Source organism: Salmo salar, chromosome 16 (assembly GCF_965601325.2).
Source record: "Salmo salar chromosome 16, fSalSal1, whole genome shotgun sequence".
Taxonomy (NCBI): Eukaryota; Metazoa; Chordata; class Actinopteri; order Salmoniformes; family Salmonidae; genus Salmo; species Salmo salar.
In genome coordinates, this window is record NC_138306.1 from 59,645,462 (window position 1) to 59,673,165 (window position 27,704).

Sequence of the window (27,704 nt, forward strand, 5' to 3'; positions counted from 1 at the left end):
TAGATAAGTAAACAATAAAAATAACAAATAATTACAGAGCAGCAGTAAAATAACATTAGCGAGGTCATATACAGGGTTATATACCGGTTAGTCTAGGTAATATGTAGGTAGAGGTAAAGTGACTATGCATAGATAATAAACAGAGTAGCAGCAGCGTAAAAGGGGGGGGGGGGGACAATGCAAATAGTCTGGGTAGCCATTTGATTAGCTATTCAGGAGTCTTATGGCTTGAGGGTAGAAGCTGTTAGAAGAAGCAGCCTTTTGGACCTAGACTTGGCGCTCTGGTACCGCTTGCCGTGTGGTAGCAGAGAAAACAAACTGACTAGGGTGGCTGGAGTCTGACAATTTTTATGGCCTTCTTCTGACAGCGCCTGGTTATAGAGGTCCTGAATGGCAGGAAGCTTGGCACCATTGATGTACTGGGCCGTACGCACTACCCTCTGTAGTGCCTTGTAGTCAGAGGCCGAGCAGTTGTCATACCAGGTGGTGATGCAACCAGTCAGGATGCTCTTGATGGTGCAGCTGTAGAACTTTTTGAGGATCTGGGGACCCATGCCAAATCTTTTTAGTCTCCTGAGGGAGAAAATGTTTTGTCGTGCCCTCTTCACAACTGTCTTGGTGTGTTTGGACCATGTTAGTTTGTTGGTGATGTGGACATCAATCTGCTCCACTACAGCCCCGTCGATGAGAATGGGGGCGTGCTCGGCCCTCCTTTTCCTGTAAGTCCACAATCATCTCCTTTGTCTTGATCACGTTGAGGGAGAGGTTGTTGTCCTGGCAACACACGGACAGGTCTCTGACCTCCTCCCTTTAGGTTGTCTCATCCTCATCGTTGTCGGTGATCAGGCCTACCACTGTTGTGTCATTGGCAAACTTAATGATGGTGTTGTCTGGCCGTGCAGTTATGCGTGAACAGGAAGTACAGGAGGGGACTGACCACGCACCCCTGAGGGGCCCCCATGTTGAGGATGTGTTGTAACCTACCCTTACCACCTGGAGGCGGCCCGTCAGGAAGTCCAGGATCCAGTTGCAGAGGGAGGTGTTTAGTCCCAGGGTCCTTAGCTTAGTGATGAGCTTTGAGGGCACTATGGTGTTGAACGCTGAGCTGTAGTCAATGAACAGCATTCTCACGTAGGTGTTCCATTTGTCCAGGTGGGAAAGGGCAGTGTGGAGTGCAATAGAGATCGTGTCATCTGTGGATCGGTTAGGGTGGTATGCAAATTGGAGTGGGTCTAGGGTTTCTGGGATAATGGTGTTGATGTGAGCCATAACCAGCCTTTCATAGAACTTCGTGGCTACAGACGTGAGTGCTATGGGTCTGTAGTCATTTAGGCAGGTTACCTTGTGCACAGGGACTATGGCGGTCTGCTTGAAACATGTAGGTATTACAGACTCAGTCAGGGACAGGTTGAAAATGTTAGTGAAGACACTTGCCATTTGGTCCACGCATGCTCTGAGTACATGTCCTGGTAATCCATCTGGCCCTGCGGCCTTGTGAATGTTGACCTGTTTAAAGGTCTTACTCACATCGGCTACGGAGAGCGCGATCACACAGTCGTCCTGAACAGCTGGTGCTCTCATGTATGCCTCAGTGTTGCTAGCCTCGAAGCGAGCATAGAAGTAATTTAGCTCGTCTGGTAGGCTCATGTCACTGGGCAGCTCTCGGCTGTAGTCTGTAATAGTACGCAAACCCTGCCACATCCGACGAGCGTCGGAGCCGGTGTAGTACGATTCGATCTTAGTCCTGTATTGATGCTTTGCCTGTTTGATGGTTAGTCGCAGGGCATAGCGTGCAGGTTAGAGTCCCGCTCATTGAAATCAGCAGCTCTACCCTTTAGTCATCGATGTACTTATCGATGAAGCTCGAGTCACTGGTACAGTGAGGGAAAAAAGTATTTGATCCCCTGCTGATTTTGTACCACTGACAAAGAAACGATCAGTCTATAATTGTAATGGTAGGTTTATTTGAACAGTGAGAGACAGAATAACAACAAAAAAATCCAGAAAAACACATGTCAAAAATGTTATAAAATGATTTGCATTTTAATGAGGGAAATAAGTATTTGACCCCTCTGCAAAACATGACTTAGTACTTGGTGGCAAAACCCTTGTTGGCAATCGCAGAGGTCAGACGTTTCTTGTAGTTGGCCACCAGGTTTGCACACATGTCAGGAGGGATTTTGTCCCACTCCTCTTTGCAGATATTCTCCAAGTCACTAAGGTTTCGAGGCTGACGTTTGGCAACTCGAACCTTCAGCTCCCTCCACAGATTTTCAATGGGATTAAGGTCTGGAGACTGGCTAGGCCACTCCAGGACCTTAATGTGCTTCTTCTTGAGCCACTCCTTTGTTGCCTTGGCCGTGTGTTTTGGGTCATTGTCATGCTGGAATACCCATCCACGACCCAATTTCAAATGCCCTGGCTGAGGGAAGGAGGTTCTCACCCAAGATTTGAAGGTACATGGCCCCGTCCATCGTCCCTTTGATGCGGTGAAGTTGTCCTGTCCCCTTAGCAGAAAAACACCCCCAAAGCATAATGTTTCCATCTCCATGTTTTACAGTGGGGATGGTGTTCTTGGGGTCATAGGCAGCATTCCTCCTCCTCCAAACACGGTGAGTTGAGTTGATGCCAAAGAGCTCCATTTTGGTCTCATCTGACCATAACACTTTCACCCAGTTGTCCTCTGAATCATTCAGATGTTCATTGGCAAACTTCAGACGGGCATGTATATGTGCTTTCTTGAGCAGGGGGACCTTGCGGGCGCTGCAGGATTTCAGTCCTTCACGGCGTAGTGTGTTACCAATTGTTTTCTTGGTGATTATGGTCCCAGCTGCCTTGAGATCATTGACAAGATCCTCCCGTGTAGTTCTTGGCTGATTCCTCAGCGTTCTCATGATCATTGCAACTCCACGAGGTGAGCTCTTGCATGGAGCCCCAGGCCGAGGGAGATTGACAGTTCTTTTGTGTTTCTTCCATTTGCGAATAATTGCACCAACTGTTGTCACCTCACCAAGCTGCTTGGCGATGGTCTTGTAGCCCATTCCAGCCTTGTGTAGGTCTACAATCTTGTCCCTGACACCCTTGGAGAGGTCTTTGGTCTTGGCCATGGTGGAGAGTTTGGAATCTGATTGATTGATTGCTTCTGTGGACAGGTGTCTTTTATACAGGTAACAAACTGAGATTAGGAGCACTCTCTTTAACCTCCTCTAACTGCCCCTGTTCTCTCCCCTGTCCAGCCCCACTGGAGAAAGGCATACAATACAACACATTATTACATCACCTACAATACAGCACATTATTACACCACTACATCACCTACAATACAGAACATTATTACACCACTACATCACCTACAATAGAGCACATTATTACACCACTACATCACCTACAATACAACACATTATTACACCACTACATCACCTACAATACAACACATTATTACACCATTACATCACATTATTACACCACTACATCACCTACAATACCACACATTATTACACCACTACATCACCTACAATACAACACATTATTACACCACTACATCACCTACAATACAACACATTATTAGACCACTACATCACCTACAATACAACACATTATTACACCATTACATCACATTATTACACCACTACATCACCTACAATACCACACATTATTACACCACTACATCACCTACAATACAACACATTATTACACCACTAAATCACCTACAATACAGCACATTATTACACCACTACATCACCTACAATACAACACATTATTACACCACTACATCACCTACAATACAGCACATTATTACACCACTACATCACCTACAATACAACACATTATTACACCACTACATCACAACACATTATTACACCACTACATCACCTACAATACAGCACATTATCACACCAATACATCACCTACAATACCACACATTATTACACCACTACATCACCTACAATACAACACATTATTACACCACTACATCACCTACAATACAACACATTATTAGACCACTACATCACCTACAATACAACACATTATTACACCATTACATCACATTATTACACCACTACATCACCTACAATACCACACATTATTACACCACTACATCACCTACAATACAACACATTATTACACCACTAAATCACCTACAATACAGCACATTATTACACCACTACATCACCTACAATACAACACATTATTACACCACTACATCACCTACAATACAGCACATTATTACACCACTACATCACATTATTACGCCACTACATCACCTACAATACAACACATTATTACACCACTACATCACAACACATTATTACACCACTACATCACCTACAATACAGCACATTATCACACCAATACATCACCTACAATACAACACATTATTACACCACTACATCACCTACAATACAGCACATTATCACACCAATACATCACCTACAATACAACACATTATTACACCACTACATCACCTACAATACAGCACATTATCACACCAATACATCACCTACAATACAACACATTATTACACCACTACACTACCACTATATATCTACAATACAACACATTATTACACCACTACATCACCTACAATACAACAATATGACAACATTACAATAAAATATTTACCAAGTGTACAAAACATTAAGAACACCTTCCTAATATTGAGTTAAAACAGCCTGAATTCATCAGGTCATGGACTCTACAAGGTGTCGAAAGCGTTCCACAGGGATGCTGGTCCGTGTTAACTCCAATGCTTTCCACAGTTAGGCCAAGTTGCCTGGATGTCCTTTGGGTGGTGGACCATTCTTGAAACACACAGGAAACTGTTGTCATGACTTGCCCTTTTGGGTGAGGATCATAGGCGCCAGATTCCCCCCCCCCCCAAACACAGTTTCATGATGGTCGTAAATAGTTGCAGGAAAACTCTCGCTCATTTTAATGTTTTTTTTCAATCTGATTTTACTGCTTGCTTGAGTTACTTGATGTTGAATAGAGTTCCATGTATTCATGCCTCTATAAAGTACTGTGTGTTTCCCCAGAGTCTGTTTTGGTCTATGAATGGGTGTCTGAGCTGTGTGCTAGTAGTTTTAAAAACAGACAGCTCAGTGCTTTCAACATGTCAATACTTTTTACAAAGACAAGTGGTGATGAAGTCAATCTCTCTTCTACTGTGAGCCAGGAGAGATTGACATGCATATTATTAATGTTAGCTCTCTGTGTACATTTAAGGGCCAGCCGTGCTGCCCTGTTCTGGGATTCTGTAATCTGCCTATCTCACCTCTCTGTGGCACCTGACTATAATGACTGGGGAGTAGTCCAGTTGAGACAAAACTAGGGCTGTTAGGAAAGCAGAGCAGCGCTTTATTATGGACAGACTTCTCCCCATCTTAGCTACTGTTGTATCAATATGTTTTGACAAGGACAGTTTACAATCCAGGGTTACTCCAAGCAGTTTAGTCACCTTAACTTGCTCAATTTCCACATTATTCATTACAAGATTTAGTGAGTGTCCGCCAGCCCATCGTGTGGTCCCCCTGCGAGTGTCCTCCAGCCCATCGTGTGGTCCCCCTGTGAGTGTCCGCCAGCCCATCATGTGGTCCCCCTGTGAGTGTCCTCCAGCCCATCCTGTGGTCCCCCTGTGAGTGTCCACCAGCCCATCGTGTGGTCCCCCTGTGAGTGTCCACCAGCCCATCATGTGGTCCCCCTGAGAGTGTTCGCCAGCCCATCGTGTGGTCTCCCTGTGAGTGTCCTCCAGCCCATCATGTGGTCCCCCTGTGAGTGTCCTCCAGCCCATCATGTGGTCCACCTGTGAGTGTCCTCCAGCCCATCGTGTGGTCCCCCTGTGAGTGTCCTCCAGCCCATCTTGTGGTCCCCCTGTGAGTGTCCTCCAGCCCATCATGTGGTCCCCCTGTGAGTGTCCACCAGCCCATCGTGTGGTCCCCCTGTGAGTGTCCACCAGCCCATCATGTGGTCCCCCTGAGAGTGTTCGCCAGCCCATCGTGTGGTCTCCCTGTGAGTGTCCTCCAGCCCATCATGTGGTCCCCCTGTGAGTGTCCTCCAGCCCATCATGTGGTCCACCTGTGAGTGTCCTCCAGCCCATCGTGTGGTCCCCCTGTGAGTATCCTCCAGCCCATCTTGTGGTCCCCCTGTGAGTGTCCTCCAGCCCATCATGTGGTCCCCCTGTGAGTGTCCTCCAGCCCGTCGTGTGGTCCCCCTGTGAGTGTCCTCCAGCCCATCATGTGGTCCCCCTGTGAGTGTCCGCCAGCCCATCATGTGGTCCCCCTGTGAGTGTCCTCCAGCCCATCATGTGGTCCCCCTGTGAGTGTCCTCCAGCCCATCATGTGGTCCCCCTGTGTTTTGTGACGTAGACATCTGGAGATACGTGTCGGGGGGGAGGGGGACGGACGGACAGACGGACTCTGTCATGCCTATTGCGAAACAGCTGGCAACCATCATTGCGCATACCTTCTCCCCATCGTTAAGCACAGCTGGACTTCATCACCACCCTGATTACTCTCCCTTCATATAGCCCTCACCAACCTCAGTCATCAGGCAGTATTGGTTCTGTTTTCAAGTCCAAACGCTTCTCTTGTTTTGTAACTCTCCGTGGTCGTTATTTTAAACTCACCATCTGCACCTGACTCCCTGCGTCTTCGTTGCAGAATTCTGCCTCAGAAATTATGGAAGCGGCAGAAGATTATACCATATTCCAGATGGTCGAGGAATAGGGTCATCTACTCCGCCAACACCACGACCAGCTGGCTCTACAGAGTACGACCATGAAGGAAGTCCTCCGCCTCGACACCACCAGCTGGCTCTACTGGGAACGACCATGAAAGAAGTCCTCCGCGTTCTCCACCGCCTCAACACCACCAGCTGGCTCTACTGGAAACGACCATGAAGGAAGTCCTCCGCGTTCTCCACCGCCTCGACACCACCAGCTGGCTCTACTGGGTACGACCATGAAGGAAGTCCTCCGTGTTCTCCACCGCCTGGACACCACCAGCTGGCTCTACTGGGGAATGACCATGAAGGAAGTCCTCCGTGTTCTCCACCGCCTTGACACCACCAGCTGGCTCTACTGGGGAATGACCATGAAGGAAGTCCTCCGCCTCGACACCACCAGCTGGCTCTACTGAGAACGACCATGAAGGAAGTCCCCCGCATTCTCCACCGCCTCGACACCACCAGCTGGCTCTACTGGGAACGACCATGAAGGAAGTCCTCTGTGTTCTCCACCGCCTCGACACCACCAGCTGGTTCTACTGGGTACGACCATGAAGGAAGTCCTCTGTGTTCTCCACCGCCTCGACACCACCAGCTGGCTCTACTGGGGAACGCCCATGAAGGAAGTCCTCCGCCTTGACACCACCAGCTGGCTCTACTGGGGAACGCCCATGAAGGAAGTCCTCCGCCTCGACACCACCAGCTGGCTCTACTGGGTACGACCATGAAGGAAGTCCTCTGTGTTCTCCACCGCCTCGACACCAACAGCGAGGTTCTCCGTACCTCAGATGGATTGCCTCCTACCACGGGTCATCACAGTGAGCCAGTCCCCCGGACTACCCGGCCGTCCCCCGGACTACCCGGCCGTCCCCCGGACTACCCGGCCGTCCCCCGGACTACCCGGCCGTCCCCCGGACTACCCAGCCGTCCGCCCAGATCAGTACCTGTATGTTGACACCCTGGTCTTGAAAGGGGCGGCAGCGTAACCTAGTGGTTAGAGTGGAGGGGCGGCAGCGTAACCTAGTGGTTAGAGTGGAGGGGCGGCAGCGTAGCCTAGTGGTTAGAGTGGAGGGGCGGCAAGGTAACCTAGTGGTTAGAGTGGAGGGGCGGCAGCATAGCCTAGTGGTTAGAGTGGAGGGGCGGCAAGGTAGCCTAGTGGTTAGAGTGGAGGGGCGGCAGGGTAACCTAGTGGTTAGAGTGGAGGGGCGGCAGCGTAGCCAAGTGGTTAGAGTGGAGGGGCGGCAGCGTAGCCTCGTGGTTAGAGTGGAGGGGCGGCAGCGTAGCCTAGTGGTTAGAGTGGAGGGGTGGCAGCGTAGCCTAGTGGTTAGAGTGGAGGGGTGGCAGCGTAGCCTAGTGGTTAGAGTGGAGGGGCGGCAGCGTAGCCTAGTGGTTAGAGTGGAGGGGTGGCAGCGTAGCCTAGTGGTTAGAGTGGTGGGGCGGCAGCGTAGCCTAGTGGTTAGAGTGGAGGGGCGGCAGGGTAACCTAGTGGTTAGAGTGGAGGGGCGGCAGCGTAGCCTAGTGGTTAGAGTGTTGGACTAGTAACCAGCAGCTAGCCTAGTGGTTAGAGCGTTGGACTAGTAACCAGCAGCTTGCCTAGTGGTTAGAGTGTTGGACTAGTAACCAGCAGGTAGCCTAGTGGTTAGAGTGTTGGACTAGTAACCAGCAGGTAGCCTAGTGGTTAGAGCGTTGGACTAGTAACCAGCTGGTAGCCTAGTGGTTAGAGTGTTGGACTAGTAACCAGCAGGTAGCCTAGTGGTTAGAGTGTTGGACTAGTAACCAGCAGCTAGCCTAGTGGTTAGAGTGTTGGACTAGTAACCAGCAGGTAGCCTAGTGGTTAGAGCGTTGGACTAGTAACCAGCAGGTAGCCTAGTGGTTAGAGCGTTGGACTAGTAACCAGCAGCTAGCCTAGTGGTTAGAGTGTTGGACTAGTAACCAGCAGCTAGCCTAGTGGTTAGAGTGTTGGACTAGTAACCAGCAGCTAGCCTAGTGGTTAGAGTGTTGGACTAGTAACCAGCAGCTAGCCTAGTGGTTAGAGTGTTGGACTAGTAACCACCAGGTAACGTAGTGGTTAGAGTGTTGGACTAGTAACCAGCAGGTAACCTAGTGGTTAGAGTGTTGGACTAGTAACCAGCAGGTAACCTAGTGGTTAGAGTGTTGGACTAGTAACCAGCAGCTAGCCTAGTGGTTAGAGCGTTGGACTAGTAACCAGCAGGTAACCTAGTGGTTAGAGTTTTGGACTAGTAACCAGCAGGTAACCTAGTGGTTAGAGTGTTGGACTAGTAACCAGCTGGTAACCTAGTGGTTAGAGTGTTGGACTAGTAACCAGCAGCTAGCCTAGTGGTTAGAGTGTTGGACTAGTAACCAGCAGCTAGCCTAGTGGTTAGAGCGTTGGACTAGTAACCAGCAGCTAGCCTAGTGGTTAGAGCATTGGACTAGTAACCAGCAGGTAGCCTAGTGGTTAGAGCGTTGGACTAGTAACCAGCAGGTAACCTAGTGGTTAGAGTGTTGGACTAGTAACCAGCAGCTAGCCTAGTGGTTAGAGTGTTGGACTAGTAACCAGCAGCTAGCCTAGTGGTTAGAGCATTGGACTAGTAACCAGCAGCTAGCCTAGTGGTTAGAGCATTGGACTAGTAACCAGCAGGTAGCCTAGTGGTTAGAGCGTTGGACTAGTAACCAGCAGGTAACCTAGTGGTTAGAGTGTTGGACTAGTAACCAGCAGCTAGCCTAGTGGTTAGAGTGTTGGACTAGTAACCAGCAGCTAGCCTAGTGGTTAGAGTGTTGGACTAGTAACCAGCAGCTAGCCTAGTGGTTAGAGCGTTGGACTAGTAACCAGCAGGTAACCTAGTGGTTAGAGTTTTGGACTAGTAACCAGCAGGTAGCCTAGTGGTTAGAGCGTTGGACTAGTAACCAGCAGCTAGCCTAGTGGTTAGAGCGTTGGACTAGTAACCAGCAGCTAACCTAGTGGTTAGAGCGTTGGACTAGTAACCAGCAGCTAGCCTAGTGGTTAGAGCGTTGGACTAGTAACGAAAGGTTGCAAGATCGAATCCCCGAGCTGACAAGGTACAAATCTGCCGTTCTGCCCCCTGTTCCCCGGTAGGCCGTCATTGAAAATAATAATTTGTTCTTAACTCACTTGCCTAGTTAAATAAAAAGCAAGACACTGATGTTGTTTTCAAGGAGGTAACTTCGTAGCAACGAGGTTAAACAGGTTCCTTTTTCCTCTCTTTACCTGCTCTGACCTGATGCAGTCCAGTGATCGCTGAATAATCCTTCAGGTGACCAGGCGCAGTAGCTGAGAGCAGACATGCACATTTCATGTGGTTTGTAGTCGCTACTTTTCACTAAGTGTCCAGGTAAAAATAGAACTCGTAGAGGGGGAATTCACGAGAGAGATGTCATGATAAGAAAATAAATTCTAGCCGTTTTTAGATCGCTTGAGTGAATTCAATGTTAATATGATGATAATAGACAGTAGTTGATCTCATGTACTTCCACAAGGAGACAAAGGTTAAAAAAATTTACTTTTATTTTGCATTCTGTTGACACATCAAGTGTTTCAATGTGTTTGCACATTCCTTCATCTCATGAGATATCCATTTTGATCAAATAAACCAGGCAGCAAACAACTAAAAATACTTTCTTTCCTTCCTGTTGCACACATTGGATATTAAACCAAAACATTCTGTAGGGCTTGTGAGGCTTTCAGGTGCACATCAGTGGAGGCTGCACAGGGGAGGAAGGCTCACAATAACGGCTAAAACGGATCGAACGGAACAGCATCAAACCACCATGTGTTTGATACCATTCCACTCCAGCCATTAACAACGAGCCCATCCTCCCAAATGAAGGTGCCACCAACCTCCTGTGCTGTACAGCATAATAACAATTCCCAGTCACACCAAAAATCAATCCGAAAACAACATGAACCAAACGCACTGTTCTGAGTGAGCATGGCTGTGGCGTATTAATTCAGTGCTATTATTATAGAAATACGCAAGAAACATTTCTCCACGCCAATATTTCCCAATATCTGGGTCTGATTTATGGTAAAGTGAGCAAAGGGTTCCAATATTTCACAATATCTGGGTCTGATTTACGGTAAAGTGAGCAAAGGGTCCCAATATTTCACAATATCTGGGTCTGATTTACGGTAAAGTGAGCAAAGGGTTCCAATATTTCACAATATCTGGGTCTGATTTACGGTAAAGTGAGCAAAGGGTCCCAATATTTCACAATATCTGGGTCTGATTTACGGTAAAGTGAGCAAAGGGTTCCAATATTTCACAATATCTGGGTCTGATTTACGGTAAAGTGAGCAAAGGGTTCCAATATTTCACAATATCTGGGTCTGATTTACGGTAAAGTGAGCAAAGGGTCCCAATATTTCACAATATCTGGGTCTGATTTACGGTAAAGTGAGCAAAGGGTTCCAATATTTCACAATATCTGGGTCTGATTTACGGTAAAGTGAGCAAAGGGTTCCAATATTTCACAATATCTGGGTCTGATTTACGGTAAAGTGAGCAAAGGGTTCCAATATTTCACAATATCTGGGTCTGATTTACGGTAAAGTGAGCAAAGGGTTCCAATATTTCACAATATCTGGGTCTGATTTACGGTAAAGTGAGCAAAGGGTTCCAGAATTCTGGTAACATTCCCAGATTTAGCTACAAAATATTAACATAGCCCGGCACAATAGACTGCAGCGATGCAAAGCAAATTATACATTTTAATTTTTACATTTAAGTCATTTAGCAGACGCTCTTATCCAGAGCGACTTACAAATTAATGTCGAATTATGCGTTAAAATAAAACTTGAAAACATTCCATCAGGGCAGAGTGTATTCAGTTCTGTCTGGGCTGTGGCATACAAAATGAACATTGCAACAAAACAAAAAAAAGTGTTTAAACAGCAAACTAATCAATGTATCAGAAACATTTCGTATGCAGCACTACAGCCAAATGTAGCAGCGTGGTTTACCAAAGTGGTAGAAATATAGTCAGTCATGCAACTCCATGATATTTATATAGGCTACTTCCCAAATTGCAGCCTATTCCCTACATCAGGGCTTTCCAACCTTGTTCCTGGAGAGATACCGTCCTGGAGGTTTTAACTCCGACCCTGTTCCTGGAGAGATACCGTCCTGGAGGTTTTAACTCCGACCCTGTTCCTGGAGAGATACCCCTCCTGTAGGGTTTTAACTCCAACCCTGTTCCTGGAGAGATACAACCCTAATCTAGCACACCTATCCTAATTATTAGCTGGTAGTTAAGATGAATCAGGTTAATTACAACTGGGGTTGGAGATAAAAACCTCCAGGAGGCTCTCTCTCCAGGAACAGGGTTGGAGTTTAAACCTCCAGGAGGGTATCTCTCCAGGAACAGGGTTGGAGTTTAAACCTACAGGAGGGGTATCTCTCCAGGAACAGGGTCGGAGTGTAAACCTCCAGGAGGGTCTCTCTCCAGGAACAGGGTTGGAGTGTAAACCTCCAGGAGGGTATCTCTCCAGGAACAGGGTTGGAGTTAAAACCCTACAGGAGGGGTATCTCTCCAGGAACAGGGTCGGAGTTAAAACCCTACAGGAGGGGTATCTCTCCAGGAACAGGGTTGGAGTGTAAACCTCCAGGAGGGTATCTCTCCAGGAACAGGGTTGGAGTGTAAACCTCCAGGAGGGGTATCTCTCCAGGAACAGGGTTGGAGTGTAAACCTCCAGGAGGGGTATCTCTCCAGGAACAGGGTTGGAGTGTAAACCTCCAGGAGGGGTATCTCTCCAGGAACAGGGTTGGAGTGTAAACCTCCAGGAGGGTATCTCTCCAGGAACAGGGTTGGAGTTAAAACCCTACAGGAGGGGTATCTCTCCAGGAACAGGGTCGGAGACCCCTGCCATACATGGTGTACTCCTATGGACCCTGGTCAAAAGTAGTGACGAATGCAGGGAATAGTGTGCCATTTGCACAGAGGCTGGCAGAGCAGGAACACCATTGGTGTACTTGGTGAGAACAGTCAGTCCGGTGCTGCTGGGATCCACCAATGGGTGCACATTTTGGTTTTAGACCTAGCGCTACACAGCTGATTTAAATAACCAGCACCGAGTATGGGAAAAAACCTGCCTTAGACCACTTGCTAACACTTCATATGAACACTCTCTTAATAATGCATTATAAAGATGCTTATGAACAGCTATAAGCACCTATGTCAGGTATTAAAAATACCATATGCATAACTCGCAAATGGTATTAAGAATGCACTTATAATGCATTATGAAGAGGGTATTCATTTTAGGCAGTTTAACCGACAATACTGCTGGCAATTACAGAATACTAACCGGGAAGACTTATGATTCATAAACAAACAAAATGTCACCGGACGAAAGTATACAGTCCTGTATATACACCATTGACTGACATACAGTCCTGTATATACACCATTGACTGACATACAGTCCTGTATATACACCACTGACTGACATACAGTCCTGTATATACACCATTGACTGACATACAGTCCTGTATATACACCATTGACTGACATACAGTCCTGTATATACACCATTGACTGACATACAGTCCTGTATATATACCATTGCCTCACATACAGTCCTGTATATACCATTCGCTAACATTCTGAACGTTTAGTTAAGTGCACTTTCACAACAAATCAGAGACAATGATAACCTGCTTCAGACTGGATGTTTTTTGTTTTTTTTTACACGTCAACCATCTTTAATAAACACATGTAGGAGAACCGTGCTCCTCCAGTAAGCATTCTGAGTGATTTTAAACTATTTGAAAAAGCTAGAAAATAAGGAGAGGTTCTACATTAGAGAGATCTGAGTGGGAGGGATTGATCAAAGTGTCTGTCTAATTGATATCTTGGCACACACCAGTGGAACACTTCCTTGTCATAATGCCACTTTTTTTAAATTTTTTTATTTAAACTCATGTCTCATTGTATTGTAGAACTCCTTCCTTATCCATTAAAACCATTTAATTTATTATTAATATTATATATTTTCCCAGAGTAGTTGTTTTGTTTCACAACATTCCAAATCCTTTGGCATAAGTGATGGCTTTGAGAAGTCTCTCCTTCAGCTTGTCCTTTGTGTCGTATTCTGGGAGCAGCAAGGCATTAAAACAAGTGTGAGAAGTAGGTAACCTAGAAAGAAAGAGAGAGAGAGAGAGAAAGAGAAGAGAGAGAGAGAGAGAAGAGAGAGAGAGAGAGAGAGAGAGAGAGAGAGAGAGAGAGAGAGAGAGAGAGAGAGAGAGAGATTATAGATCTGTCCAAGTCATCTGAGAGGCCCCATTGAAACAGGTCTCTGGTCCAAATGGCACCCTATTCCCTAGACAGTGCACAACTTTTGACCAGTAATGCAGTACATAGGGAACAAGATGCCATTTTGGGACCCGAGGCCTGGTCTCACCTGTCTGTGTCGGGGCCGTTCTTGGCGATGATCATCTTTAACTTGCCCAGCCCTCCTACGGGTGCTCTGTCAGTCCCCGTAGTAAACTGGAGGAAAAGTCTCTTATCTTCCTCACCAAACAAATGCACCGTCTCCCAGAAGTCTCTATGAGTACGGAAATAAAGAACAGCGTTTCATAAAACAGGATATATAATAACAATACAACAGCAGCATCAGAATGAGCAGGAGTATAATGGTAGTCTGTTAAAATACTTTAAAAGTCTGTTAAATATTTTAAAAAGAGACATTTTGAAATAGATTTATGTATTGGACTAAAACATCTATGTCATTCTGGAGAGAAATTACATGTTTTTACTTGATAATGCGACAGTCTTTGTTGTAGCCTCCGTCATACTCTGTTGTTTCTTCAAGTGCGTGAAAGTCTAAATTCTGAAGAGTTAGAATACAAGAGACGGGTACATCAGGGGGTGTAGAAGGAGTTAGAATACAAGAGACAGGTACATCAGGGGGTGTAGAAGGAGTTAGAATACAAGAGACGGGTACATCAGGGGGTGTAGATTGAAGTCAGAATACAAGAGACGGGTACATCAGGGGGTGTAGAAGGAGTTAGAATACAAGAGACAGGTACATCAGGGGGTGTAGAAGGAGTTAGAATACAAGAGACGGGTACATCAGGGGGTGTAGATTGAAGTCAGAATACAAGAGACGGGTACATCAGGGGGTGTAGAAGGAGTTAGAATACAAGAGACGGGTACATCAGGGGGTGTAGATTGAAGTCAGAATACAAGAGAAGGGTACATCAGGGGGTGTAGAAGGAGTTAGAATACAAGAGACGGGTACATCAGGGGGTGTAGAAGGAGTTAGAATACAAGAGACGGGTACATCAGGGGGTGTAGAAGGAGTTAGAATACAAGAGACAGGTACATCAGGGGGTGTAGAAGGAGTTAGAATACAAGAGACAGGTACATCAGGGGGTGTAGAAGGAGTTAGAATACAAGAGACGGGTACATCAGGGGGTGTAGATTGAAGTCAGAATACAAGAGACGGGTACATCAGGGGGTGTAGAAGGAGTTAGAATACAAGAGACAGGTACATCAGGGGGTGTAGAAGGAGTTAGAATACAAGAGACGGGTACATCAGGGGGTGTAGATTGAAGTCAGAATACAAGAGACGGGTACATCAGGGGGTGTAGAAGGAGTTAGAATACAAGAGACAGGTACATCAGGGGGTGTAGAAGGAGTTAGAATACAAGAGACGGGTACATCAGGGGGTGTAGATTGAAGTCAGAATACAAGAGACGGGTACATCAGGGGGTGTAGAAGGAGTTAGAATACAAGAGACGGGTACATCAGGGGGTGTAGATTGAAGTCAGAATACAAGAGAAGGGTACATCAGGGGGTGTAGAAGGAGTTAGAATACAAGAGACGGGTACATCAGGGGGTGTAGAAGGAGTTAGAATACAAGAGACGGGTACATCAGGGGGTGTAGAAGGAGTTAGAATACAAGAGACAGGTACATCAGGGGGTGTAGAAGGAGTTAGAATACAAGAGACAGGTACATCAGGGGGTGTAGAAGGAGTTAGAATACAAGAGACGGGTACATCAGGGGGTGTAGATTGAAGTCAGAATACAAGAGACGGGTACATCAGGGGGTGTAGAAGGAGTTAGAATACAAGAGACAGGTACATCAGGGGGTGTAGAAGGAGTTAGAATACAAGAGACGGGTACATCAGGGGGTGTAGATTGAAGTCAGAATACAAGAGACGGGTACATCAGGGGGTGTAGAAGGAGTTAGAATACAAGAGACGGGTACATCAGGGGGTGTAGATTGAAGTCAGAATACAAGAGAAGGGTACATCAGGGGGTGTAGAAGGAGTTAGAATACAAGAGACGGGTACATCAGGGGGTGTAGAAGGAGTTAGAATACAAGAGACGGGTACATCAGGGGGTGTAGAAGGAGTTAGAATACAAGAGACAGGTACATCAGGGGGTGTAGAAGGAGTTAGAATACAAGAGACAGGTACATCAGGGGGTGTAGAAGGAGTTAGAATACAAGAGACGGGTACATCAGGGGGTGTAGATTGAAGTCAGAATACAAGAGACGGGTACATCAGGGGGTGTAGAAGGAGTTAGAATACAAGAGACGGGTACATCAGGGGGTGTAGAAGGAGTTAGAATACAAGAGACGGGTACATCAGGGGGTGTAGATTGAAGTCAGAATACAAGAGACGGGTACATCAGGGGGTGTAGAAGGAGTTAGAATACAAGAGACAGGTACATCAGGGGGTGTAGATTGAAGTCAGAATACAAGAGACGGGTACATCAGGGGGTGTAGATTGAAGTCAGAATACAAGAGACGGGTACATCAGGGGGTGTAGAAGGAGTTAGAATACAAGAGACGGGTACATCAGGGGGTGTAGAAGGAGTTAGAATACAAGAGACAGGTACATCAGGGGGTGTAGAAGGAGTTAGAATACCAGAGACAGGTACATCAGGGGGTGTAGAAGGAGTTAGAATACAAGAGACAGGTACATCAGGGGGTGTAGAAGGAGTTAGAATACAAGAGAAGGGTACATCAGGGGGTGTAGATTGAAGTCAGAATACAAGAGACGGGTACATAAACAAATATTTACACATGTTAAGTTTGCTGAAAATAAACGCAGTTCAGTGAGGACGTTTCTTTTTTTGCTGAGTTCACACACACACACACACACACAAGGTTGCATTAGATCAGGTGGTGTAGAAAAGATGAAGCAGTGACTCCAACACTGACACCAAATGTCTTTTCTATAACTCAAGCTCAATTGGTCTTTCCGTGAGACCTTGCATCATTGCCTCCAGAAAGTCTCACATTCCTGTGACCTTCTCTCTCCCCCAAAATCCTTTAGAGAAGGAAACGAGGAGAAGAGACAGAGGAAGCGAGTAAACAAAGCAAAGAATCATTGAGAAAGGGCCTCAGATGAGTTTCCTTACCCTGCTTCCACAGATCAGTAGCTCCACCTCTTCAGGTCTAAATAAACACTTGAGAGGCGATTCGTTGGTGACCATCTGAAAGCCCCTCCTGAAGGCTTTGAACTGGCGCTCCACGCTCTTATTAAGGATGTAATCACCATACAGAGAGACAAACTCCTGGAGATCACACACAGGAACACAGATAGGACCAGTCAGAATTAAAAGGCATCATTCACTTCCACTGCATCATTTTTTACATTTTAGTCATTTAGCAGACGCTCTTGTCCAGAGCGACTTACAGTAGTGAATGCATACACTTCATACATTTCCCCCCCCCCCCCCCCCCCCTTCGTACTGGTCCCCCGTGGGAATCGAACCCACAACCCTGGCGTTGCAAACACCATGCTCTACTAACTGAGCCACACGGGCATCAACTTCTTTGATAGTTCAGTCAGTTAAAAAAAATAATAATAATAATATTTCACCTTTATTTAACCAGGTAGGCCAGTTGAGAACAAATTCTCATTTACAACTGCGACCTGGCCAAGATAAAGCAAAGCAGTTCGACACAAACAAAACAGTTTCACATAAACAAACGTACAGTCAATAATACAATAGAAAAAAGTTTTTTCTATTTATGTAAAGTGTGCAAATGTAGGGAGGTAGGCAATAAATAGGCCATAGAGGCGAAAATAATTACAATTTAGCATTAATACTGGAGTGATAGATGTGCAGATGATGATGTGCAAGTAGAGATACTGGGGTGCAACAGAGCAAGAGGGTAAGTAATAATATGGGGATGAGGTAGTTGGATGGGCTATTTACAGATGGGCTATGTACAGCTGCAGTGATCTGTGAGCTGCTCTGACAGCTGATGCTTAAAGTTAGAGAGGGAGATATAAGACTCCAGCTTCAGTGATTTTTACAATTAGTTCCAGTCATTGGCAGCAGAGAACTGGAAGGAAAGGCAGCCATAGGAAGTGTTGGCTTTGGGGATGACCAGTGAGATATACCTGCTGGAGCGCGTGCTACGGGTAGGTGTTGCTATGGTGACCAGTGAGCTGAGATAAGGCGGGGCTTTACCTAGCAGAGACTTGTAGATGACCTGGAGCCAGTGGGTTTGGCGACGAATATGTAGCGAGGGCCAGCCAACGAGAGCATACAGGTCGCAGTGGTGGGTAGTATATGGGGCTTTGGTGACAAAACGGATGGCACTGTAATAGACTGCATCCAGTTTGTTGAGTAGAGTGTTGGAGGCTATTTTGTAAATGACATCGCCGAAGTCGAGGATCGGCAGGATAGTCAGTTTTACGAGGGTGTGTTTGGCAGCATGAGTGAAGGAGGCTTTGTTGCGAAATAGGAAGCCAATTCTAGATTTAATTTTGGATTGGAGATGTTTAATATGAGTCTGGAAGGAGAGTTTATAGTCTAACCAGACACCTAGGTATTTGTAGTTGTCCACATATTCTATGTCAGAACCATCCAGAGTAGTGATGCTGGACGGGGTGCGGGTGTGGGCAGCGATCGGTTGAAGAGCATGCATTTAGTTTTACTTGTATTTAAGAGCAGTTGGAGGCCACGGAAGGAGAGTTGTATGGCATTGAAGCTCGTTTGGAGGTTAGTTAACACAGTGTCCAAAGAAGGGCCAGATGTATACAGAATGGTGTCATCAGAGAATCACCAGCAGCAAGAGCGACATCATTGATATATACAGAGAAGAGAGTCGTCCTGAGAATTGAACCCTGTGGCACCCCCATAGAGACTGCCAGAGGTCTGGACAACAGGCCCTCCGATTTGACACACTGAACTCTATCAGAGAAGTAGTTGGTGAACCAGGCGAGGCAATAATTTGAGAAACCAAGGCTGTTGAGTCTGCCGATAAGAATGCGGTGATTGACAGTCAAAAGCCTTGGCCAGGTCGATGAAGATGGCTGCACAGTACTGTCTTTTATCGATGGTTATGATGTCGTTTAGGACCTTGAACGTGGCTGAGGTACACCCATGACCAGCTCGGAAACCAGATTGCATAGCGGAGAAGGTACGGTGAGATTTGAAATGGTCTTTAATTTGTTTGTTAACTTGGCTTTTGAAGACTTTAGAAAAGGCAGGGTAGGATAGATATAGGTCTGTAGCATTTTGGGTCTAGAGTGTCACCCCCTTTGAAGAGGGGGACGACCGCGGTCCTGTGATAGACTAGATACTTCAGCCAGTCAGTGGTCCTGTGACAGACTAGATACTTCAGTGGTCCTGTGACAGACTAGATACTTCAGTGGTCCTGTGACAGACTAGATACTTCAGTGGTCCTGTGATAGACTAGATACTTCAGTGGTCCTGTGATAGACTAGATACTTCAGTGGTCCTGTGACAGACTAGATACTTCAGTCAGTGGTCCTGTGACAGACTAGATACTTCAGTCAGTGGTCCTGTGACAGACTAGATACTTCAGTGGTCCTGTGACAGACTAGATACTTCTCTATGGGTCGTTCTGGACAGGGCTACAACAAAATATTCACCTTTCTATTGTCCTCACCGACAGGTATCTCACCTTTCTATTGTCCTCACCGACAGGTATCTCACCTTTCTATTGTCCTCACCGACAGGTATCTCACCTTTCTATTGTCCTCACCGACAGGTATCTCACCTTTCTATTGTCCTCACCGACAGGTATCTCACCTTTCTATTGTCCTCACCGACAGGTATCTCACCTTTCTATTGTCCTCACCGACAGGTATCTCACCTTTCTATTGTCCTCACCGACAGGTATCTGGTCCCCATTTTCCTTCAGGTCGTAAGTGATGGGTTCTCCAAACAGGTCCGTCTGTGAGATCTGGAAGGTGATCATCATGTCCTCCTCCACATCCCCTTCATAGTCCAGCAGCTCCTTCAGACTCTGGTACTGAACCTGGCATGGGAAAGACCCCAGGCTGTCAGTCAGTCAGTATAAATGGGAGAGACCCCAGGCTGTCAGTCAGTCAGTATAAATGGGAGAGACCCCAGAATGTCAGTCAGTCAGTCAGTATAAATGGGAGAGACCCCAGGCTGTCAGTCAGTCAGTATAAATGGGAAAGACCCCAGGCTGTCAGTCAGTCAGTCAGTATAAATGGGAAAGACCCCAGGCTGTCAGTCAGTCAGTCAGTATAAATGGGAGAGACCCCAGGCTGTCAGTCAGTCAGTCAGTATAAATGGGAAAGACCCCAGGCTGTCAGTCAGTCAGTCAGTATAAATGGGAAAGACCCCAGGCTGTCAGTCAGTCAGTCAGTATAAATGGGAAAGACCCCAGGCTGTCAGTCAGTATAAATGGGAGAGACCCCAGGCTGTCAGTCAGTCAGTCAGTCAGTATAAATGGGAGAGACCCCAGAATGTCAGTCAGTCAGTCAGTATAAATGGGAGAGACCCCAGAATGTCAGTCAGTCAGTCAGTATAAATGGGAGAGACCCCAGAATGTCAGTCAGTCAGTCAGTATAAATGGGAGAGACCCCAGGCTGTCTGTCAGTCAGTCAGTATAAATGGGAGAGACCCCAGGCTGTCAGTCAGTCAGTCAGTATAAATGGGAGAGACCCCAGGCTGTCAGTCAGTCAGTATAAATGGGAGAGACCCCAGGCTGTCAGTCAGTCAGTATAAATGGGAAAGACCCCAGGCTGTCAGTCAGTCAGTATAAATGGGAGAGACCCCAGGCTGTCAGTCAGTCAGTCAGTCAGTATAAATGGGAGAGACCCCAGGCTGTCAGTCAGTCAGTCAGTATAAATGGGAGAGACCCCAGGCTGTCAGTCAGTCAGTCAGTATAAATGGGAGAGACCCCAGGCTGTCAGTCAGTCAGTCAGTATAAATGGGAAAGACCCCAGGCTGTCAGTCAGTCAGTATAAATGGGAGAGACCCCAGGCTGTCAGTCAGTCAGTCAGCATAAATGGGAGAGACCCCAGGCTGTCAGTCAGTCAGTCAGTATAAATGGGAGAGACCCCAGGCTGTCAGTCAGTATAAATGGGAGAGACCCCAGGCTGTCAGTCAGTCAGTCAGTATAAATGGGAGAGACCCCAGGCTGTCAGTCAGTCAGTCAGTATAAATGGGAGAGACCCCAGAATGTCAGTCAGTCAGTCAGTATAAATGGGAGAGACCCCAGAATGTCAGTCAGTCAGTCAGTATAAATGGGAGAGACCCCAGAATGTCAGTCAGTCAGTCAGTATAAATGGGAGAGACCCCAGAATGTCAGTCAGTCAGTCAGTATAAATGGGAGAGACCCCAGAATGTCAGTCAGTCAGTCAGTATAAATGGGAGAGACCCCAGGCTGTCAGTCAGTCAGTCAGTATAAATGGGAGAGACCCCAGAATGTCAGTCAGTCAGTCAGTATAAATGGGAGAGACCCCAGGCTGTCAGTCAGTCAGCATAAATGGGAGAGACCCCAGGCTGTCAGTCAGTCAGTCAGTATAAATGGGAGAGACCCCAGGCTGTCAGTCAGTCAGTATAAATGGGAGAGACCCCAGGCTGTCAGACAGTCAGTCAGTATAAATGGGAGAGACCCCAGAATGTCAGTCAGTCAGTCAGTATAAATGGGAGAGACCCCAGAATGTCATTCAGTCAGTCAGTATAAATGGGAGAGACCCCAGGCTGTCAGTCAGTCAGTCAGTATAAATGGGAGAGACCCCAGGCTGTCTGTCAGTCAGTCAGTATAAATGGGAGAGACCCCAGGCTGTCTGTCAGTCAGTCAGTATAAATGGGAGAGACCCCAGGCTGTCAGTCAGTCAGTCAGTATAAATGGGAGAGACCCCAGGCTGTCTGTCAGTCAGTCAGTATAAATGGGAGAGACCCCAGGCTGTCAGTCAGTCAGTCAGTATAAATGGGAGAGACCCCAGGCTGTCAGTCAGTCAGTCAGTATAAATGGGAGAGACCCCAGGCTGTCAGTCAGTCAGTATAAATGGGAGAGACCCCAGGCTGTCAGTCAGTCAGTATAAATGGGAGAGACCCCAGGCTGTCAGTCAGTCAGTATAAATGGGAGAGACCCCAGGCTGTCAGTATAAATGGGAGAGACCCCAGGCTGTCAGTATAAATGGGAGAGACCCCAGGCTGTCAGTATAAATGGGAGAGACCCCAGGCTGTCAGTATAAATGGGAGAGACCCCAGGCTGTCAGTCAGTCAGTATAAATGGGAGAGACCCCAGGCTGTCAGTCAGTCAGTATAAATGGGAGAGACCCCAGGCTGTCAGTCAGTCAGTATAAATGGGAGAGACCCCAGGCTGTCAGTCAGTCAGTATAAATGGGAGAGACCCCAGGCTGTCAGTCAGTCAGTATAAATGGGAGAGACCCCAGGCTGTCAGTCAGTCAGTATAAATGGGAGAGACCCCAGGCTGTCAGTCAGTCGGTATAAATGGGAGAGACCACCAATACATATTTAACACAGGGATTAGCGCGCTATATTAATTCGTAGCTAACAGAGGGATAAGCATGCTATATTAATACGTAGCTAACAGAGGGATTAGCATGCTATATTAATACGTAGCTAACAGAGGGATTAGCAGGCTATATTAATACGTAGCTAACAGAGGGATTAGCAGGCTATATTAATACGTAGCTAACAGAGGGATTAGCAGGCTATATTAATACGTAGCTAACAGAGGGATTAGCGCGCTATATTAATACGTAGCTAACAGAAGGATAAGCATGCTATATTATTAAATTACAAGGTTTTAAATTAAAAAATTAAACACAGCTCTTGTAGTAGTTGTCTAACCTGAAACACTTTTTAAGAACATAGACCGATTCAGAATTACATTTAAACATATTTCAGCATGTTTCAGTACCGGATGTGAGTCTGCCAGGTCCAGATAGGTGCCTTTCTTCCCCATCAGTTTCCTGTAGACCACCATGGGAAAGTGAACATCCAGGATGCAGTTGTTGTAGATGGCCAGGCCCAGGACGATGCCAATCAGGGTGAACTGGGCCTCATTCTCCAGAGAAGGCGGGTTGAACCAGAACAGCTTGGTGGACTCGTCATATGTAAACATGCCTGGAGGAGGGAGGGAGAACTGGACTTTAATACCAAGAAAACAGATGGACAATTTGTTTGTGAATATCAAGTTTAAAACTTTATAGAAATGTGTCTATGGCTAACATACGGTGCATTCACAAAGTGTTCAGATCCCTTCACTTCTTCCACATTTTGTTACGTTACGGCCTTATTCTAAAATGGACAACAAAAATATTTTACGTCATCAATCGACACACAATACCCCATAATGACAAAGCAAAAACGGGTTTTGGGAAATTTGGCAAATTAATAAAAAAAGCCTGAAATATCACATTTACATAAGTATTCAGACCCTTTACTTTTGTATTTATTAGGGATCCCCATTAGTTCCTGCCAAGGCAGCAGCTACTTTTCCTGGGGTTTATTAGGGACCCCCATTAGTTCCTGCCAAGGCAGCAGCTACTCTTCCTGGGGTTTATTATGGATCCACATTAGTTCCTGCCAAGGCAGCAGCTACTCTTCCTGGGGTTTATTAGGGATCCCCATTAGTTCCTGCCAAGGCAGCAGCTACTCTTCCTGGGGGTTTATTATGGATCCCCATTAGTTCCTGCCAAGGCAGCAGCTACTCTTCCTGGGGTTTATTATGGATCCCCATTAGTTCCTGCCAAGGCAGCAGCTACTCTTCCTGGGGTTTATTATGGATCCCCATTAGTTCCTGCCAAGGCAGCAGCTACTCTTCCTGGGGTTTATTATGGATCCCCATTAGTTCCTGCCAAGGCAGCAGCTACTCTTCCTGGGGTTTATTAGGGACCCCCATTAGTTCCTGCCAAGGCAGCAGCTACTCTTCCTGGGGTTTATTAGGGATCCCCATTAGTTCCTGCCAAGGCAGCAGCTACTCTTCCTGGGGTTTATTATGGATCCCCATTAGTTCCTGCCAAGGCAGCAGCTACTCTTCCTGGGGTTTATTATGGATCCCCATTAGTTCCTGCCAAGGCAGCAGCTACTCTTCCTGGGGTTTATTATGCATCCCCATTAGTTCCTGCCAAGGCAGTGGCTACTCTTCCTGGGGTTTATTATGAATCCCCATTAGTTCCTGCCAAGGCAGCAGCTACTCTTCCTGGGGTTTATTATGGATCCACATTAGTTCCTGCCAAGGCAGCAGCTACTCTTCCTGGGGTTTATTAGGGATCCCCATTAGTTCCTGCCAAGGCAGCAGCTACTCTTCCTGGGGTTTATTATAGATCCCCGTTAGTTCCTGCCAAGGCAGCAGCTACTCTTCCTGGGGTTTATTATGGATCCCCATTAGTTCCTGCCAAGGCAGCAGCTACTTTTCCTGGGGTTTATTATGGATCCCCATTAGTTCCTGTCAAGGCAGCAGCTACTCTTCCTGGGGTTTATTATGGATCCCCATTAGTTCCTGTCAAGGCAGCAGCTATTCTTCCTGGGGTCCAGCAAAATTAAGGCAGTTTATACAATTTTAAAAACATTACAATACATTCAGACTGTGTGCCCTCAGGCCCCAACTCCACCACATATATACAGTACAAAATCCATGTATACATGTGAGTCTGTCTGTCTGTCTGTCTGTCTGTCTGTCTGTCTGTCTGTGCCTATGTTTGTGTTGCTTCACAGTCCCCGCTGCTCCATAAGGTGTTTTTAAAAAATGTGTTTTGTTTTTTAAATCTGATTTTACTGCTTGCATCAGTTACTTGATGTGGAATAGAGTTCCATGTAGTCATGGCTCTATGTAGTACTGTGCTCCTCCCATAGTCTGTTCTGGACTTGGGGACTGTGAAGAGACCTCTGGTGGCATGTCTTGTGGGGTATGGATGGGTGTCTGAGCTGTGTGCCAGTAGTTTAGACAGACAGCTCGGTGCATTCAACATGTCAATACCTCTCACAAATACAAGTAGTGATTAAGTCAAGTTCTCCTCCACTTTGAGACAGGAGAGATTGACATGCATATTATTCATATTAGCTCTGTGTGTACATCCAAGGGTTCTGAACCAATTGCAATTTTCTTAAGTCCTTTGATGTGGCACCTGACCACACGACTGAACAGGTGTCCAGGTGTGACAAAACTAGGGCCTGTAGGACCTGCCTTGTTGATAGTGTTGTTAAGAAGGTAGAAACTAGGGCCTGTAGGACCTGCCTTGTTGATAGTGTTGTTAAGAAGGTAGAAACTAGGGCCTGTAGGGACCTGCCTTGTTGATAGTGTTGTTAAGAAGGCAGAGCAGCGCTTTATTATGGACAGACTTCTCCCCATCTTAGCTACTGTGGTATCAATATGTTTTGACCAGGACAGTTTACAATCCAGGGTTACTCCAAGCAGTTTAGTCACCTCAACTTGCTCAATTTCCACATGATTTATTACAAGATTTAGTTGAGGTTTAGGGTTTAGTGAATGATTTGTCCCAAATACAATGCTTTTAGTTTAAAAATATATATATATATTTAGGACTAACTTATTCCTAGCCACCCACTCTGAAACTAACTGCAGCTCTTTGTTAAGTGTTGCAGTAATTTCAGTCGCTGTAGTAGCTAACGTGTATAGTGTTGAGTCATCCACATACATAGACACTCTGGCTTTCCTCTACGCCAGTTGCAATTTATTAGTTAAGTACTTTGTTGAAGCACCTTTGGCAGGGATTACAGTCTCGAGTCTTCTTGGGTATGACACTACAAGCTTGGCCCACCTGTATTTGTGGAGTTTCTCCCATTCTTCTCTGCAGATCCTCTCAAGCTCTGTCAGGTTGGATGGGGAGCGTCGCTACACAACTATTTTCAGGTCTCTCCAGAGATGTTTGATCGGGTTCAAGTCCGGGCTCTGGCTGGGCCACTCAAGGACATTCAGAGACTTGTCCCGAAGCCACTCCTGTGTTGTCTTGGCTGTGTGCTTAGGGTCGTTGTCCTGTTGGAAGGTGAACCTTCGCCCCAGTCTGAGGTCCTGAGTGCTCTGGAGCAGGTTTTCATCAAGGATCTCTCTGTACTTTGCTCTGTTCATCTTTCCCTCAATCCTGACTAGTCTCCCAGTCACTGCTGCTGAAAAACATCCCCACAGCATGATGCTGCCACCACCATGCTTCCCCGTAGGGATGGCAAACTCCAAGCGGGCTGTCATGTGCCTTTTACTGAAGAGTGGCTTCCATCTGGCCACTCTACCATAAAGGCCTGATTGTTGGAGTGCTGCAGAGATGGTTGTCCTTCTGGAAGAGTTCTCCCATCTCCACAGAAAAACTCTGGAGCTCTGTCAGAATGACCATTGGGTTCTTGGGCACCTCTCTGACCAAGGTCCTTCTTTCCCGATTGCTCAGTTTGGTTGTGCGGCCACCTCTAGGGAGAGTCTTGGCAGTTCCAAACTTGTTCCATTTAAGAATGATGGAGGCCACTGTGTTCTTGGGGAAATTCAATGCTGCAGAAATTGTTTGGTACCGTTCCCCAGATCTGTCTCTGAGCTCTCCAGACAATTCCTTCGACCTCATGACTTGGTTTTTGCTCTGACATGCACTGTCAACTGTGGGACCTTATATAGACAGGTGTGTGCCTTTCCAAATCATGTCCATTCAATTGAATTTACCACAAGTGGACTCCAATGAAGTTGTAGAAACATCAAGGAGGATCAATTTCGAGTCTCAAATCAAAGGGTCTGAATGCTTATGTAAAATAAGGTATCTGTTATTTATATTTAATACATTAGCAAAAACGACTAAACTTGTTTTTCGCTTTGTCATTATATCTAGATTGATGAGGATTTTTTAAAATTTACTTTATCCATTTTAGAATAAGACTAATGTAACAAAATGTGGAAAAACAGAAGAGGTCTTGATACATTTCTATATTCAGTGCATTAGGAAAGTGTCTTTGGCTCACATATAACAACATGTATAACGCAAAGCCTGAGAGACGACATTGTATTTTTAAATCAACCACAGATACAGCATTCAATTCCAAGTAGAACATCTCACCAATATCAGGGTTGAACATCTCCTCCAGGACGAGCTGGAAGAACTCTTTAGAGACTCCTCCCTCGTCGACGCCCTGCTCTCCTTCAAACTCCACAAACAGCTGCTTCCTCAGGTCCGCTGGGTTCTCCATGGAGATCATCTCTAACTGTAGGACGCAGACCATTAGGTTTAGGAGAAGGGGACAGACACACAGAGGAACCCTTCCCAGACCATTAGGTTTAGGAGAAGGGGACAGACACACAGAGGAACCCTTCCCAGACCATTAGGTTTAGGAGAAGGGGACAGACACACAGAGGGACCCTTCCCAGACCATTAGGTTTAGGAGAAGGGGACAGACACACAGAGGAACCCTTCCCAGACCATTAGGTTTAGGAGAAGGGGACAGACACACAGAGGAACCCTTCCCAGACCATTAGGTTTAGGAGAAGGGGGACAGACACACAGAGGAACCCTTCCCAGACCATTAGGTTTAGGAGAAGGGGGCGACCCGAGGACCCCCCGACCGGGGGGGGGACAGCCCGAGGAACCCTTCCCAGACCATTAGGTTTAGGAGAAGGGGACAGACACACAGAGGAACCCTTCCCAGACCATTAGGTTTAGGAGAAGGGGACAGACACACAGAGGAACCCTTCCCAGACCATTAGGTTTAGGAGAAGGGGACAGACACACAGAGGAACCCTTCCCAGA

The 27,704-nt window shown here is 46.5% G+C and overlaps 1 protein-coding gene across 4 annotated transcripts in view; it reads right to left on the reverse strand.

The window, feature by feature from the left end:
• Positions 1–10,231: 10,231 nt before the first annotated feature.
• LOC106574119 (ubiquitin-protein ligase E3A) overlaps positions 10,232–27,704 on the reverse strand; it is a 40,575-nt gene continuing 23,102 nt past the window's right edge. For all 4 annotated transcript variants that reach the window (XM_045697502.2, XM_014149725.3, XM_014149727.3 and 1 more), the window contains 7 exons: positions 27,018–27,162; positions 22,886–23,091; positions 19,832–19,996; positions 17,116–17,271; positions 14,499–14,572; positions 14,144–14,287; positions 10,232–13,878 (listed from right to left, as the gene is read on the reverse strand). In XM_045697502.2, coding sequence (XP_045553458.1) covers positions 13,758–13,878; positions 14,144–14,287; positions 14,499–14,572; positions 17,116–17,271; positions 19,832–19,996; positions 22,886–23,091; positions 27,018–27,162 — 1,011 coding nt within the window. In that variant the 3' untranslated portion in view covers positions 10,232–13,757. The remainder of the gene's footprint in view (positions 13,879–14,143; positions 14,288–14,498; positions 14,573–17,115; positions 17,272–19,831; positions 19,997–22,885; positions 23,092–27,017; positions 27,163–27,704) is intronic.